Source organism: Acinonyx jubatus, chromosome B2 (genome assembly GCF_027475565.1).
Source record: "Acinonyx jubatus isolate Ajub_Pintada_27869175 chromosome B2, VMU_Ajub_asm_v1.0, whole genome shotgun sequence".
NCBI classification, from domain to species: Eukaryota; Metazoa; Chordata; class Mammalia; order Carnivora; family Felidae; genus Acinonyx; species Acinonyx jubatus.
In genome coordinates, this window is record NC_069385.1 from 27,814,197 (window position 1) to 27,826,229 (window position 12,033).

General features: G+C 54.4%; 1 protein-coding gene across 1 annotated transcript; it reads left to right on the plus strand.

Annotated features, from left to right (window-relative positions):
* Positions 1-5,921: 5,921 nt before the first annotated feature.
* Positions 5,922-7,786, plus strand: OLIG3 (oligodendrocyte transcription factor 3). The gene has a single exon (XM_027056343.2). It carries the CDS (start codon positions 5,922-5,924, stop codon positions 6,738-6,740), a length of 819 nt encoding a protein of 272 aa, XP_026912144.1. The 3' UTR covers positions 6,741-7,786.
* Positions 7,787-12,033: the final 4,247 nt, after the last annotated feature.

Genomic DNA, 12,033 nt, shown 5'->3' on the forward strand with positions numbered 1-12,033 from the left:
TAGGTTCTTATATTCTGATCTCTTTGTGGCATCCATTCATTTACACACTTTGTGTATAAGCCTGAATGTTACTGAACACAAAATGAAAATAACACATATGCTACATAAGATATTTATATCTAAAACAAACTTCTGTCTCTAAAATAAAACTAAATTCCATAAGCACTTTAGCAAAGAATACAGCAATATGTGTTGAACGTAACTATCTAACTGACTATGCCAAGAAGATGATGCAAAAACTTGCAAAAGCAGAATTTAGTATTGTGTGCTATTTTATAGTCAGATATCAAGCTGCATACAGTGTCTAACTATAAAGTCACAAAGAATTAAATTAATAACAATAAGATACTAATACATCATCCACTTAATGCTTCTTGAAGGATTGGGATGAACAGAGCCACACATCCAAAACGTCAGGGCACATGCCAAGAATGTGTGTCTAAGTATGCAAATCTGAATAGAACTCATCAGTCCATGTGATTGATCACCAGTGATATTTACATCAACCTAAACATTCCAATCTTGAGGAAGAATGCTTTCAATTTATAGGCTTCCCTCAGGGTTGGAAACTCAGGAGTTTTGGCAACTGAGCAGGTGTTACCAGAAAGGAAAGAAGAAAGAGTACTGAAGTATGCTCACTGACTGAGCGAAATCCTGTAAAGGAAGTCTAGAAGTTCTTACCTCCTTTGACTTAAGGCAGCCTTTCAATAATGAGAATTAGTCTGTAAGTGCTAGCCAGGCTTGCTCCTACACATCATTAAAATCGAACTTCCAGTTCTGCCAACGTATTCACTCGTCTATACACTCACATAATTAGCACTTCATCATTTTATGCTATTCTGGGACTTCCTCAGTTCCTCCAACATCACACCCAACGTTGCAAAAAGCAGTTACTATCACCTCATAAAATTCTGCTGTCCTTCAACGTCCGCTTTTTCCTGTAGGAAAGCCAGATTTTTTTTTAAAAGACGGGGGGAAAACGCTAGACAGATCAGTGAATGTTCAAGATATGATGCAAAATATGGGGAGACCCAGAAAACTGAAACCTTTAGTCGGTCTGTCCAGATCCACCCACTCGGGCCCTTCTAGCATCTACTTGATGGTTGGGATTTCCATTTTGGCATCTCCAACCGCAGGGCGCGGAGTTCAGTACTCGCGCCACACTCCAGCACCCGGGACGCGCGGCTGCAAGAGGAGAGAATTCCTGCCTGCCTGAGATTTCTGTTGACGTTAATTTTTATAAAAACTGTTCCCTCTGTCTCTCTCTCTCTCTCTTTCTCTCTCATTCTCTAAGGGCTTCTTTGATCAACTCAACTGCTTCAATGACCCGCCCCCACTGCTAATGTGGTGAAGTGATTGTTTTACTCAAATACAAAACTACTTTTTGAGAACTTCCTCCGTGCTCAGCTGGTGTTTAGGCTATTCCCCTGGTTGCCCACGACGGAACACCCTTAGGGATGTTTGGGGTTCCCCTTTTGTCGTTTTTGTTTTGGAAGGGGGCCTGGGGTAAAAGGTGAGGCCCACAGGGCAGCCTCCCGCCGTTCGGTCTCGGCCAAAGTTTCCGCCGGTCAAGTTTGAGGCTGGGCGAGCGACGGGAGCTCCTGGACATTGCTGATCCACCGGCTCCGCACAGCGGCCTCCCGGCAGGTCGGCCAGCGCGACCACCGGCCTCCGGACTCCGACGAGGAGTGGGGGGTGCTCGCCGTGGAGCCCAAATCGCTGCGGCCTCGGGCAGAGCCGGCAGCTTCCGGAGAGGAGCTCGGTGGCTGGAGCTGCGGAGCGGTGGGCACGCCACCGGGCTTAGGGTAAGAGATGCTCCCCGGAGACCTGGGGTGGGGGCCGGAGGAGGGGGGGGGGCGCACAGGAATTGCCTGGAAGCCTCCGGAGGGCGCGGTTCCCGGGAGCCGGAGCTGCAGAGCTGAGGCTGTGCGCCCCGGGTGCGAGGGGAAGGCTGCGCCGCTCTTCGGACCGGGTCCCCGCGCGCACCCGCTGCCGCCTCGGGTAGTACAAAGTACTCACAGGCTCTGCCGGGAGCAAGACTGAGTGGCGGGAAGCGGCCCGCGCGGGCCTCCGGAAGCACCTGTTGCGGGAGAACGGCCCCCGCCTCCGCGCCGCCCCCGCTGCGCCCCCAGGCTGCGAGGGCGCCGGGTGCGGCCCGAGAGAGCGGGGCCCCGCGCCGCCGCCGGGTCGCTGGCTCCCTCTTCTTGCTGTTTCAGCCCTCTGAAAGGGCCCCTGGCCAGGGCCAAGGTCACGGCGCGTCTCCGGCTGAGGCCCCTCTGGGCTGCCGCGGCCCCACCGAGCTGCCGCAGCCTCCGCCCAGCGCCGGCTCCCTTACTCCCCCGCCCCCTGCTCACGCCCGGCGTGAGCGCCGGCAGAGACAGTTCTCTGAAGGAACTCGCGCAGCTCGCCCTTCTAAGTTCCCCGACTGCTCCTGCTCGGGGCTGGGCGCAGGTTTCGGGTTCACCCTCAGAGTCCAAAGCGACCTCGCTAGGCAAACTCTTGGGGACAGCGCCTGCACAGCCAGTTGAGGCTCCTCTGCCTTTTGCGCCCCGTTCAGTATCAACCCATTTTATGGAGAGCAAAGTTGTGGCTCCTTCATTCATTCTTCCTCCTCTTGATGTTAATTCCTACAGAATATAGGGAATAGGGAACAAGCCTCCCCTAGGAGACTCCGGGCCCCTGTAAGGCCTCGCCAGAAGTGCTTGCCGGACTGGGGCCCTGGACCTTGGACCATTTCACATTCACCTGTAGAAGCCTTTTGGGAAAGCGGGGAGGAGAGGGCGCGCGGCGTCCTGGACTGTGGCCGAGGGCCCTCGGCCTGGACACGCAGTTCTGCCAGGTCAGGCAGATCTACCTTCGCGTTGCCGGAGCTATAAACCCGCTAGAGGGGCAGGGGGTCTGTAGACAGAGGCCCGGGGCCCCTTTCCAGCCTAGCGCAGTTCCCGTCTGAGCTGGTCGCAGGGGCTGCGTCCCCCCACTCGGCGGAAAGGCGGCGCCGAGGAAGAGGGGCTTCTGGTTCGGACTCCCAGAAGCTTGGTGTTGGTCTTTCCAGTCCGAAAGTGAGTTTTCAGTTTGTATTTCAAGGCCAGCTTCCCTTTTTCCTTGCCACCTCGATTAACGTGAGAAAATTTTATACCTTGTTTCATATTGCCCACTGAGAAAATTGGAAGTTTTTTTTTTTTAATGCTTTTTAAAAAAGCCTTTAGCAGCATAACTTTTTCTACTCCTTCACTTGTAATCAATCGTTCCAACTAGACTTTGCTACTTCCTGAAATAAAAACTGAGTTACAGCATTCTCAGTTTGGACAAGAGAAAGGCCCGAGGCGATGCCCAAGGGTCAGGAAGGTGGTTCAGGAGGCGGCGGGGGCCGGGCCTGTGCACTGGCCCAAAGGCTGGGAAACGTCTTTTCCTCCAGTGTGGGGTTCCCAGGGCTCCCCCGCCGCCCGACGTGAGCAGCAGAGAAGCGCTGGGGGCGGCGGTCTGGACCACGCCTCTCCACCATCACCATCACCTAGGACTGTCCGAATATATGCTGATGTTCTGGAACCCTTTTTCTCATAAGCAGTTCGGTGGATGTCGCTGTCTGAGCTCAAAGGGACGGGTCTGGTGAATTCAGAAACATTTCTTTGGCTTGGATATTAGAAGTGCGTTTGGACAATCAACCTTTCCACATTCCAAATCGAACCATTTGGATTCTTCGTTTTAAAAAATCTGCCTTCTACGGAGGTGGGGGCGGTAGGAGGATAGGAGTCCAGTCTTCAAGGGCCCTAAGGGCCTGGCGTTGAGGAGGGACTCTCGTCCATTTTCTTCTCTTACAGAGAAGCGAAGTTCAGTGCAGAAAAGCATCCTCTCCAATGTTGCGTCTGCCCAGCCTACTGGTACTTGCCAGCGCAGCTTTCGAGGCGAGACTGCCAAAGAGGCAAAGCCTCGCAGAGCTTACAGACTCCCGGGCTAGGCATGCAACCCTCTCTGTTGGCCGTTCCACTTTGTCCACAAAGTGGAGGCTAAGTGAGGCCTCCTCTACCTTGCTAGTCCCTAAGATATGCCCTGACTGCGCCGCGCAGTCCGAGGCCCTGACTGCCGGAGATTCCGGGATTGTTTCGGTTTCACACTTTGGATCCACTCGACTACAACCTGGCACCTGTCTTGGGTTCCTCCGAGCCCAGAGCGTGGCGGCGCCCAGGCTCTTCTAGAGGCCTCCCGCGGGCTCCCGAGGGTTTCTGCTTTCCCGCCCCTCAACTGTTTAGCTAGTCCCATTGACAAAACACAGCAAGGGGGAAGAAAGATCGCGCCGACCTCCGCCCTGGAACCGAAGGTTCCAAACTCCAGGCCTCCTTCCTCTTTATCCCCAGAATCCACCGAGCACTGGCCCGCAGTGCCCACGCGCGCACGCCTACGGGGCTCTCCAAATCCTTTCCCTGCAGAACGCGCGCCCACACAAACACACGTTGTTTCTTATTCGACCCTCAGCACCGGCTTTCCCCACCCCGTGGACCCACCGGCCCCAGCCCAGTGGCGCCGAGCTGCAGATGCTACCCGCCTCTGCGCGCCAGCTTCCGACCGGGACTGCCCCACCCGCTTCTGTTAGCGCCAGGGTCCGGGGGCTGCGGGGTAGCCCCGGCAGGAACAATCTCTCTGGAGTTCTTGGGAACCCTTCCTATCTCTAACTCCCTCCCTGGCTACTCCGCCACTTTTCCTCCCCTCCCCTTGGTTGGGTTTTTGTTTTTTGTTTTTTTTGGTTTTGTTTTTGTTTTTTTTTTTTTTTTGGTGTTGTTTGTTTGTTTTCCTCAGGTCCAGGTCTAAGAAGTTAGAGAATTGTGCAAAGCAAATTCTTTCAGTAATCTATTTAAACGAGGGAAAAGAGAGAAAGAAAGAAAGAGAAAGAAAGAAAAAGAAAGAAAGAAAGGAAAGGAAAGGAAAGGAAAGGAAAGGAAAGGAAAGGAAAGGAAAAAGAAAAAAGAAAAGAGAAAAGAAAAGAAAACCCATCCCTATAACAGTGTCGGGGCAAGCCCTTCACCACAAACGGAGGTCCCATTGCAATTAGGCCAGAAGGGCTCAATAAACAAAATGAACACCGTATCAGTGTTTAGGAAAAGAGACCTAATAACCAACCAGTTCAGACAGTGCCCAGCGACACGAGGTCCCCCTCTCCCTCCACCCCCGCGCCCACCCCGTGGCGCGGGGAACCTGCCCTCCAACCGCATCTCTGGCCTTGACACCGTTCCATTAGGACTTCTTTTGCTCACATTCCCCAAAACTTGGGAGTAGCTATGAAGAAAAGAGAATGTTTCAGTTTCTCTCTAGAAACCCGGAGGAATCTCCGGACTACTGCCTGGCTCCCTTTCCTTCCGGCGGTTGGTTCCTTAGGTGTGATTTGGTTAGGGAAATTTGGGGGGGGGGGGGAGGAGGGGGAGGGAAGTTAAAAAAAAAATCCAGGAAAGAGCGAGCTGGAGCGGTGAGTGTGTCAATCAGAGAGGGTTTTGTGCCTTGGGGCTCCTAGCGGTTCCGAGCAGAGGTGTCCCAGGGCGGCCCCACAATGAATATGAATAGGAATCCTTGCAAAATGGGACAGCAAAGCGCACCGCCCTGAATGACGGCACGTCGTCCTAACCAGCCCAGGATAGATAGGAGGGTTCCTTTTGTCTCTTTTCTCCGCCGCAGCTCTATAAAAGCCCCTCTTTTTCAGCGTGAGGTTAGTCCCAGCAAACACCAACCCGCTGTCCAGGAAACAGCCTAGCCGGAGAGAAGGGAGTGGGGAGGGAGAGAGGCGGGGAAAGGCAGTGCCTCAGCTTTTCTTCTCAAGTCTTGCCACTGAGAAGTGGGTCGCTGGGCTGTGCAGATTTTTTTTTTTTAATTTCAAGATTTTCCTTAATTTCCCACCTAAAGCCTCCCCGCGGTAGGGCCGCATCCCCCGTAATAAAATGAATTCTGATTCGAGCTCTGTCTCCAGCAGAGCTTCATCGCCGGACATGGATGAGATGTATCTGAGGGAACACCACCACCGCCACCACCACCACCAGGAGAGCCGTCTCAACTCGGTCTCCTCCACGCAGGGCGACATGGTGCAGAAGATGCCCGGGGAAAGCCTCTCGCGGGCCGGCGCCAAGGCCACCGGCGAGAGCAGCAAGTACAAAATCAAGAAGCAGCTGTCGGAGCAGGACCTACAGCAGTTGAGGCTGAAGATCAACGGTCGGGAGCGCAAGCGGATGCACGACCTAAACCTCGCCATGGACGGGCTTCGAGAGGTCATGCCCTACGCGCACGGGCCCTCGGTGCGCAAGCTCTCCAAGATCGCCACTCTCCTGCTGGCCAGAAACTACATCCTCATGCTCACCAGCTCCCTGGAGGAGATGAAGAGGTTGGTTGGCGAGATCTACGGGGGCCACCACTCTGCCTTCCACTGCGGGACCGTGGGCCACTCGGCCGGCCACCCCGCGCACGCCGCCAACGCGGTGCACCCCGTGCACCCCATCCTGGGCGGCGCGCTCTCGTCCGGCAACGGCTCGTCGCCGCTGTCCGCCGCCTCGCTGCCGGCCATCGGCACTATTCGACCTCCCCACTCGCTGCTCAAGGCGCCCTCCACGCCGCCCGCGCTGCAGCTGGGCAGCGGCTTCCAGCACTGGGCCGGGCTGCCCTGCCCCTGCACCATCTGCCAGATGCCGCCGCCGCCGCACCTTTCCGCTCTCTCCACCGCCAACATGGCTCGGCTGTCGGCCGAGTCCAAGGACTTGCTCAAGTGAGCAGAGGACGGCCCGGCAGCTGCCCAGGATGAGGGGAGAGAGGCGGGAGGGACTGCGGTGTCGGGCCGGGAGGGGAGAGAGAGGCTGAGCACTCGCTCGGCCGGCGGGAGGGTGAGCGCGGGGTCCCGCGGCCTCCCACTCCGTCGGAGATCTCAGACTCCGCTTGACCTCCCGGAGGGAAAGGACCAAAACCAAACTGCAATTTCTAGGTGGTAACGAAGGGGGACTCGAACCAGACTTCGTGTGTTTTGCATGCATGCTTCTTTTCCCCATGCCGCGCCAGTGCTTCTCACTTACATAGGCTCTTGTCAAAACTGCATTTGTTGTGTAAAGACGGGATCGGTGTGGTCAAAAACTTGCGAAGGGACTTTAGAGTTGGCTTTCTCTGGCTCTGTGTTCTCACCTTGGAAAAGACAACATCCCTTTTGTGCAAAAACAGATGTAAATATTTCCTGGAGATGGATGCAATTACGATTGTCACTATCTCTCCGCAGTTGTTTTTCTAGAGACGTTGAGAGAGAGAGAGAGAGAGAGAGAGAGATCAAGACCCAAGTTTTGAATCTCAACCCCGGTCCAGGGCATGACATCTCTTATGTGGGTTTTCCTTAAGACGCAGTGTAGGTCAAAAGAATGCATGCAAGCTTCTAAATGAATCTTCTCGAAACATGTTGTGCAGGCCATGATGCCATTTTCCTTGTAACAAGGATTTATTAGTGAATTCTCCGAAGTATCCATATATCTGTCTGTGGTTGTATGAAATGAAAAAAAGGGGGCAGAGTGCAAAGACCCAAACTCACGCACAAGTGCTTCTTCCCCCACCCCACCCCCTCTGAACTCCATTCCCAAACTCCATCCCAAGGCTGTTCTAGGGGCCAGCTATTGCCAGAGCCTGGGCTCCGTCTACTAGCTTGCCCCATCCCCCCTCCCCCCTTGCTCAGCGATTCTGCATGCGGGGTTGGCTCTCTCTATCATCAGCTTTGAAAAGTTATCATGGTTTGGGGAGGGGTGCCGTTTTTATTTTCCTGAACATTTGCTTGAAATATTTTGTTAGGGCCTCAAAGACAATACCTGTCTTTATTTTTTATATATTCTTGATAACTATGATATATTTATTAATAACCAGTGTTTCTGGATGAGATTTCAAATAAAAAAGAACCTTTAAATCCTGGCTTTGCCTTTGCCTAAGATTTTTGAAGATGGGGGTAGTGGGTAAGGAATACGTGGACCCAGTGAGGTGTACCTGGCAGTGGGTGAGAGATTTGGAGTGGGTGGGCCGATACAAAGACTTTTCTCTGGTCTTTCACAGGTAAAAAGGTCAGATACATTGGTGTTAATTATTACAACCAGATGTCTTTCAGTTAGGAGCATTGTCCACACTGGTAGCCTTGGGATATTTGAGCTCCTTATTTCTCTGCAGTAATCAGGCGCTCATAAACTCAGCAATTGAGATTTTTAAAAAGTAATCTGGAAACCCAGAGTGACAGGAAATGAGAGGCAGTGGCTGCACCGCTGTGTTGACAACTGGCAGGAACGAAGCGGTAAGTTAAGTTCTTTTCACTTTAGAGTGGCCGTGTGGCCTTTAAAAAAACAAATAAGCAGGTTAAAATCCACTGTATGTTTGAAAAGTCCACAAAGAGGGCGTCCTAGAAAATAATCAAGTACCCACACTTCTCCCTGCCCCCTGGGCAGTGGGCCCCGGAGAGAAAGGGAAGGCCACGCCGCTTTGTAGGGCGAGCTCAGGATGAGGCCAACCACTTCTGAAGTCCTAGCATCTGGAAGATTTATAGCAGTAATTCTCCCTTCTTTCCTCCGTTGGATTGCAGGTCTGAGTAGATGAAAACATTGGGCATCTTCTACATAAATGATGGCTAAAACAGGGGTCATTTTAACCAATTCCTTTTCTCTCTTCATCCCTCACCAATTCTGTAACACTTCCAAATAGTTTGTACAAGCAAAAGTAATCCAGCAAGAGGGTTTTGTTTGTCTGTTTGTGCAGGACACGGAATCAAGTCCTAGTGATGATGACTCCCATGGCAGAAACCTGTATTTCTCACTAAGGAAAAATGGAAACCTGACTGAAATATACCACCTCGGAATTGGTCTCTGGCTTAGATGTCACATCACCGGCAGCTGGTTGAGGCTTAAACTCCTCTTCAAGAGGGGAAGCTGATGGTTTTCACCGCAGAGCAACAGAGCTGTCTCTCCCCAGGATCCAGCAGGGAGAGCACATCTAGGAATTTTCTGCCCTTTCCTCCCTAGGCTCCCCACTGCCTGCCCTTGGGAGGGCATCTCTGTGGGTCCTGGTTCTACTGAACTCAGTCTCCTCCAACTCCCCCATCCCCTCAAGCTCCCCCACTGCCAGGGAGAAAGACCAAAGTGAGGGTCTCCAGTGGAGGGTGCTTATTTCCCCTGGTTTTCAGCAGACAAATGGGGGAATAATCGTCTGTTTCCCAAGTGTGATTCATTTCTCTGGGTGAGGAAAGAGCTGTTGAGGATTTATCTGAAACCGACACAAGGCAGCCCTCCAGCCTTTCCGGGTGAGCTTATTATTTAAAAAGGGGAGGGAGGGAGAAGTTTCATCAATCAGGAAAACGACTTTCCCCTGAGCTACTTGCTTCTTTGGAGTCCCGTTTCCAAAGGCCTGGTCTTGGGGGAAGACCACAGCAGCGCTGACCACTGGCTTGGAGATGAGCTTCACCCCTTCTCTAGAGCTGAAGCTTAAAGGAGAAAAGCCACACTCCTTACACCAGGGAATGGTGAATTTTGAGGTGGTGCTGCCTGTCCAATCCCTTTAGATACATCCGGTGGTCAATTTAAAGAGCCGTTAAGGTCTATTTCCGTGGGAAACTACACTCAAGGAACCACCAGGCGAGGGAATCCTATCTTGAATTATCCAACCGAAGCAGGAAGGAGACACTGCTTCCAACGTTGGGAAGTTCCCCTAGCCAGGCTGAACTCCTCTGTTACAAAAACTCCTTTGGGCTAGAGACTGGGAGGAAGGATGCCTTTAAGAACAGGACAGGAACTCACGGAGAAAAATGATTTGAGAGCCAGATTGTTTGGATTTTCTTGATTCTTCGGGAAGAAACATGAGCCACTGGCCTCCAGGGAAAGGTCTTGTCCCTGAGCAAGCTGGTCCGCTTGGGGATGTGACTTTGCAGGCGACTCTTGCCTGCAATTCCGGTTAAATTCTCGAATTACTGACGCCAACAGCAAAAGTATATGTCCGCCAAGGTGAAAAAAGGTTCTTGACCCGATTTCCCCCCCCCCCTTGTAAATTTGCCGCTTTCTCGAAAGTTCTGAAGTCTAAGGCGGTTTTTAATTCAATCTAGAAACGCGACAAGGATTCCTTCATTCCAGAATAAACGTTGCTTCGCATTTAAAAGAACAGCGAAATGAAATCCTCGTGGGCGGTGATAGCTTGAGGAGTCCTGCACTCTATAAAAGCCTCGCGGGGCTTTAAGCAGGTGGCCGAACTTTAAGGGCGGGAGAAAGTCACATTTAGAAAGGGAAAGCATGCCAGCTTTAGCTGGGTACAGTAGAACTTTATTTCTACGGAACACAGCTCCCTTCCCAAGGTTCTGGGACCTTGGGTTTATATCTCCAGGAAGGGCTGGGGGAGGCGGCCCAAGGTTTCCTAACTCCTACAGGAAGAGGACTTGGGTGTCTTCAAACTTTTTTTTCCCCCTAAGTAGCTGGGTCAAGCGAAGATTCATAGCCTCCACTGACACCCTTAGCAGAAATTGCAAAAGCCCGGATTCTCTGAGCGTCTCGCTCAGCCAACAAGATTTAACTGCCTCTCCAGGTCTCTTCTGGGAACTCTGGGCCCCACTCTCGTCCTCCCACCTCCCGTCTGAAGGGTGGACTCCCAACCGGCCCCCCCCCCCCCCCCCCCCCCCGCCTCGCTCCCGCCTCTCTGCAGCCCTTGGGCGCTGGGGACAGGCCTCGGGGCCTGGGCACCGGTGGAACCTCGGCGACCCCGTGGGCGCCCCAGCAGAAGCTCAGCCTCACCCCTCCCCGGCTCTGGAGGTACCCAGAGCTGCAGGAGTTAGTCCCTGGCTCGCAGGGTCCCAGTCCCTGCATCTCTCCCTCGGACCCTTGTCCCGAGGCCCGAGGCCACCCCACGCCCGCGGCTCTCGGCCGGAGCAGGAAAGGGGAGTAGTGAAGAGGGGACGTCGGGGCCAGGCGCCGACCTAGGCCGCCGGGGAGGTGGGCGGCTCCTGGTTAGCTCGCCCCGCTCCGCCCAGGCTTGGGGAGCTCAGCTAGAGCAGGACGCGCGGCAGAAGGGCGCTGGAAGCGTCCTCGGAGAGAAGTGGGCCGAGGTGGGGCGGCAGGTGAACTAGACGCACCCTCTTCTTCCGCCTGCTTCTCCGCAAACCCGCAGGAGAATGGGCGTCCCTACCTCTCCACCTCGCAGTTTCTGAGCCTCTCCTGTACCCACTTCCCTGACAAGCAGGGTTTGGGAGGAGCCCAAACCGGAAGGTTCAGGTCTACGGCATCGCTTTTTAGTGGTGTGTCCGTTTTCAGTGAACCCTTCCCGGGGAGGCGAGGTCGCCGGGCTGCGAGGGGGCCAGCGAGGGTGGGTGCGGGGAAGGGCGCGGGGAAGAGGGCGAGAGCAGTGGCGACCTCGGGACCCGCTCGGGGCCAGACTCCCGCGGTGCCACCCACCCGCTGGGCGCGTGGCCCCTCCCTCCGCGCTCCTGCACCGGGTGGCGATGAGCCACGAGCCCAGCCGGCGTCAGGGCCCCGCGCTGCAGAAACTGTCCCGGAACTTTGCATCAGGTTCTGGGGCCTCACGCAGAAGGGGTCGGCGCCGAGACTACAGCTTGTTCAGGTTGGGGCCTCGTCTCGTGGGAAGTGACAGTCCCCGCGCCCTGACCTCCGACTCTGGCAGGCTGAGGGAGCCGGGGGCACAGGTAACAAAAGGCAGATAAACGAGGGAGGGACGTCGCCGAGCTAGGCCCAACCCAGACGGCGCCAACGCTTGCAAGTGTCTCGAAATACCTAAGCATTTATGGAAACTGGGAGGGAGAAAAACCAGCAGCAGTGACAACAAACAAATCTAAACTTGGACCGAGAGCTGCAGGAGCGCTTTTCCCTTTCTGTTCCCTGAGCCCCCCAAGCCCAGCCCCGCGCTGACGGTTTGTAAAGTTTGCTAAGGAGATGCGGTCCGGGTCTGCCCGGGTGGCCCCGGCTGTAGCGCCTACACCAGCCACCTTTCCTCGCTGGGGACCTCACCGAGGAGCAGCCGCCCCGCTCTCCGCGGCGGACCCGGGCCACAGCCCCCGGCATC

Coding starts and splice junctions, on each gene's coding strand:
- OLIG3 (XM_027056343.2), top strand. CDS start 5,922: ATGAATTCTGATTCGAGCTCTGTCTCCAGCAGAGCTTCATCGCCGGAC.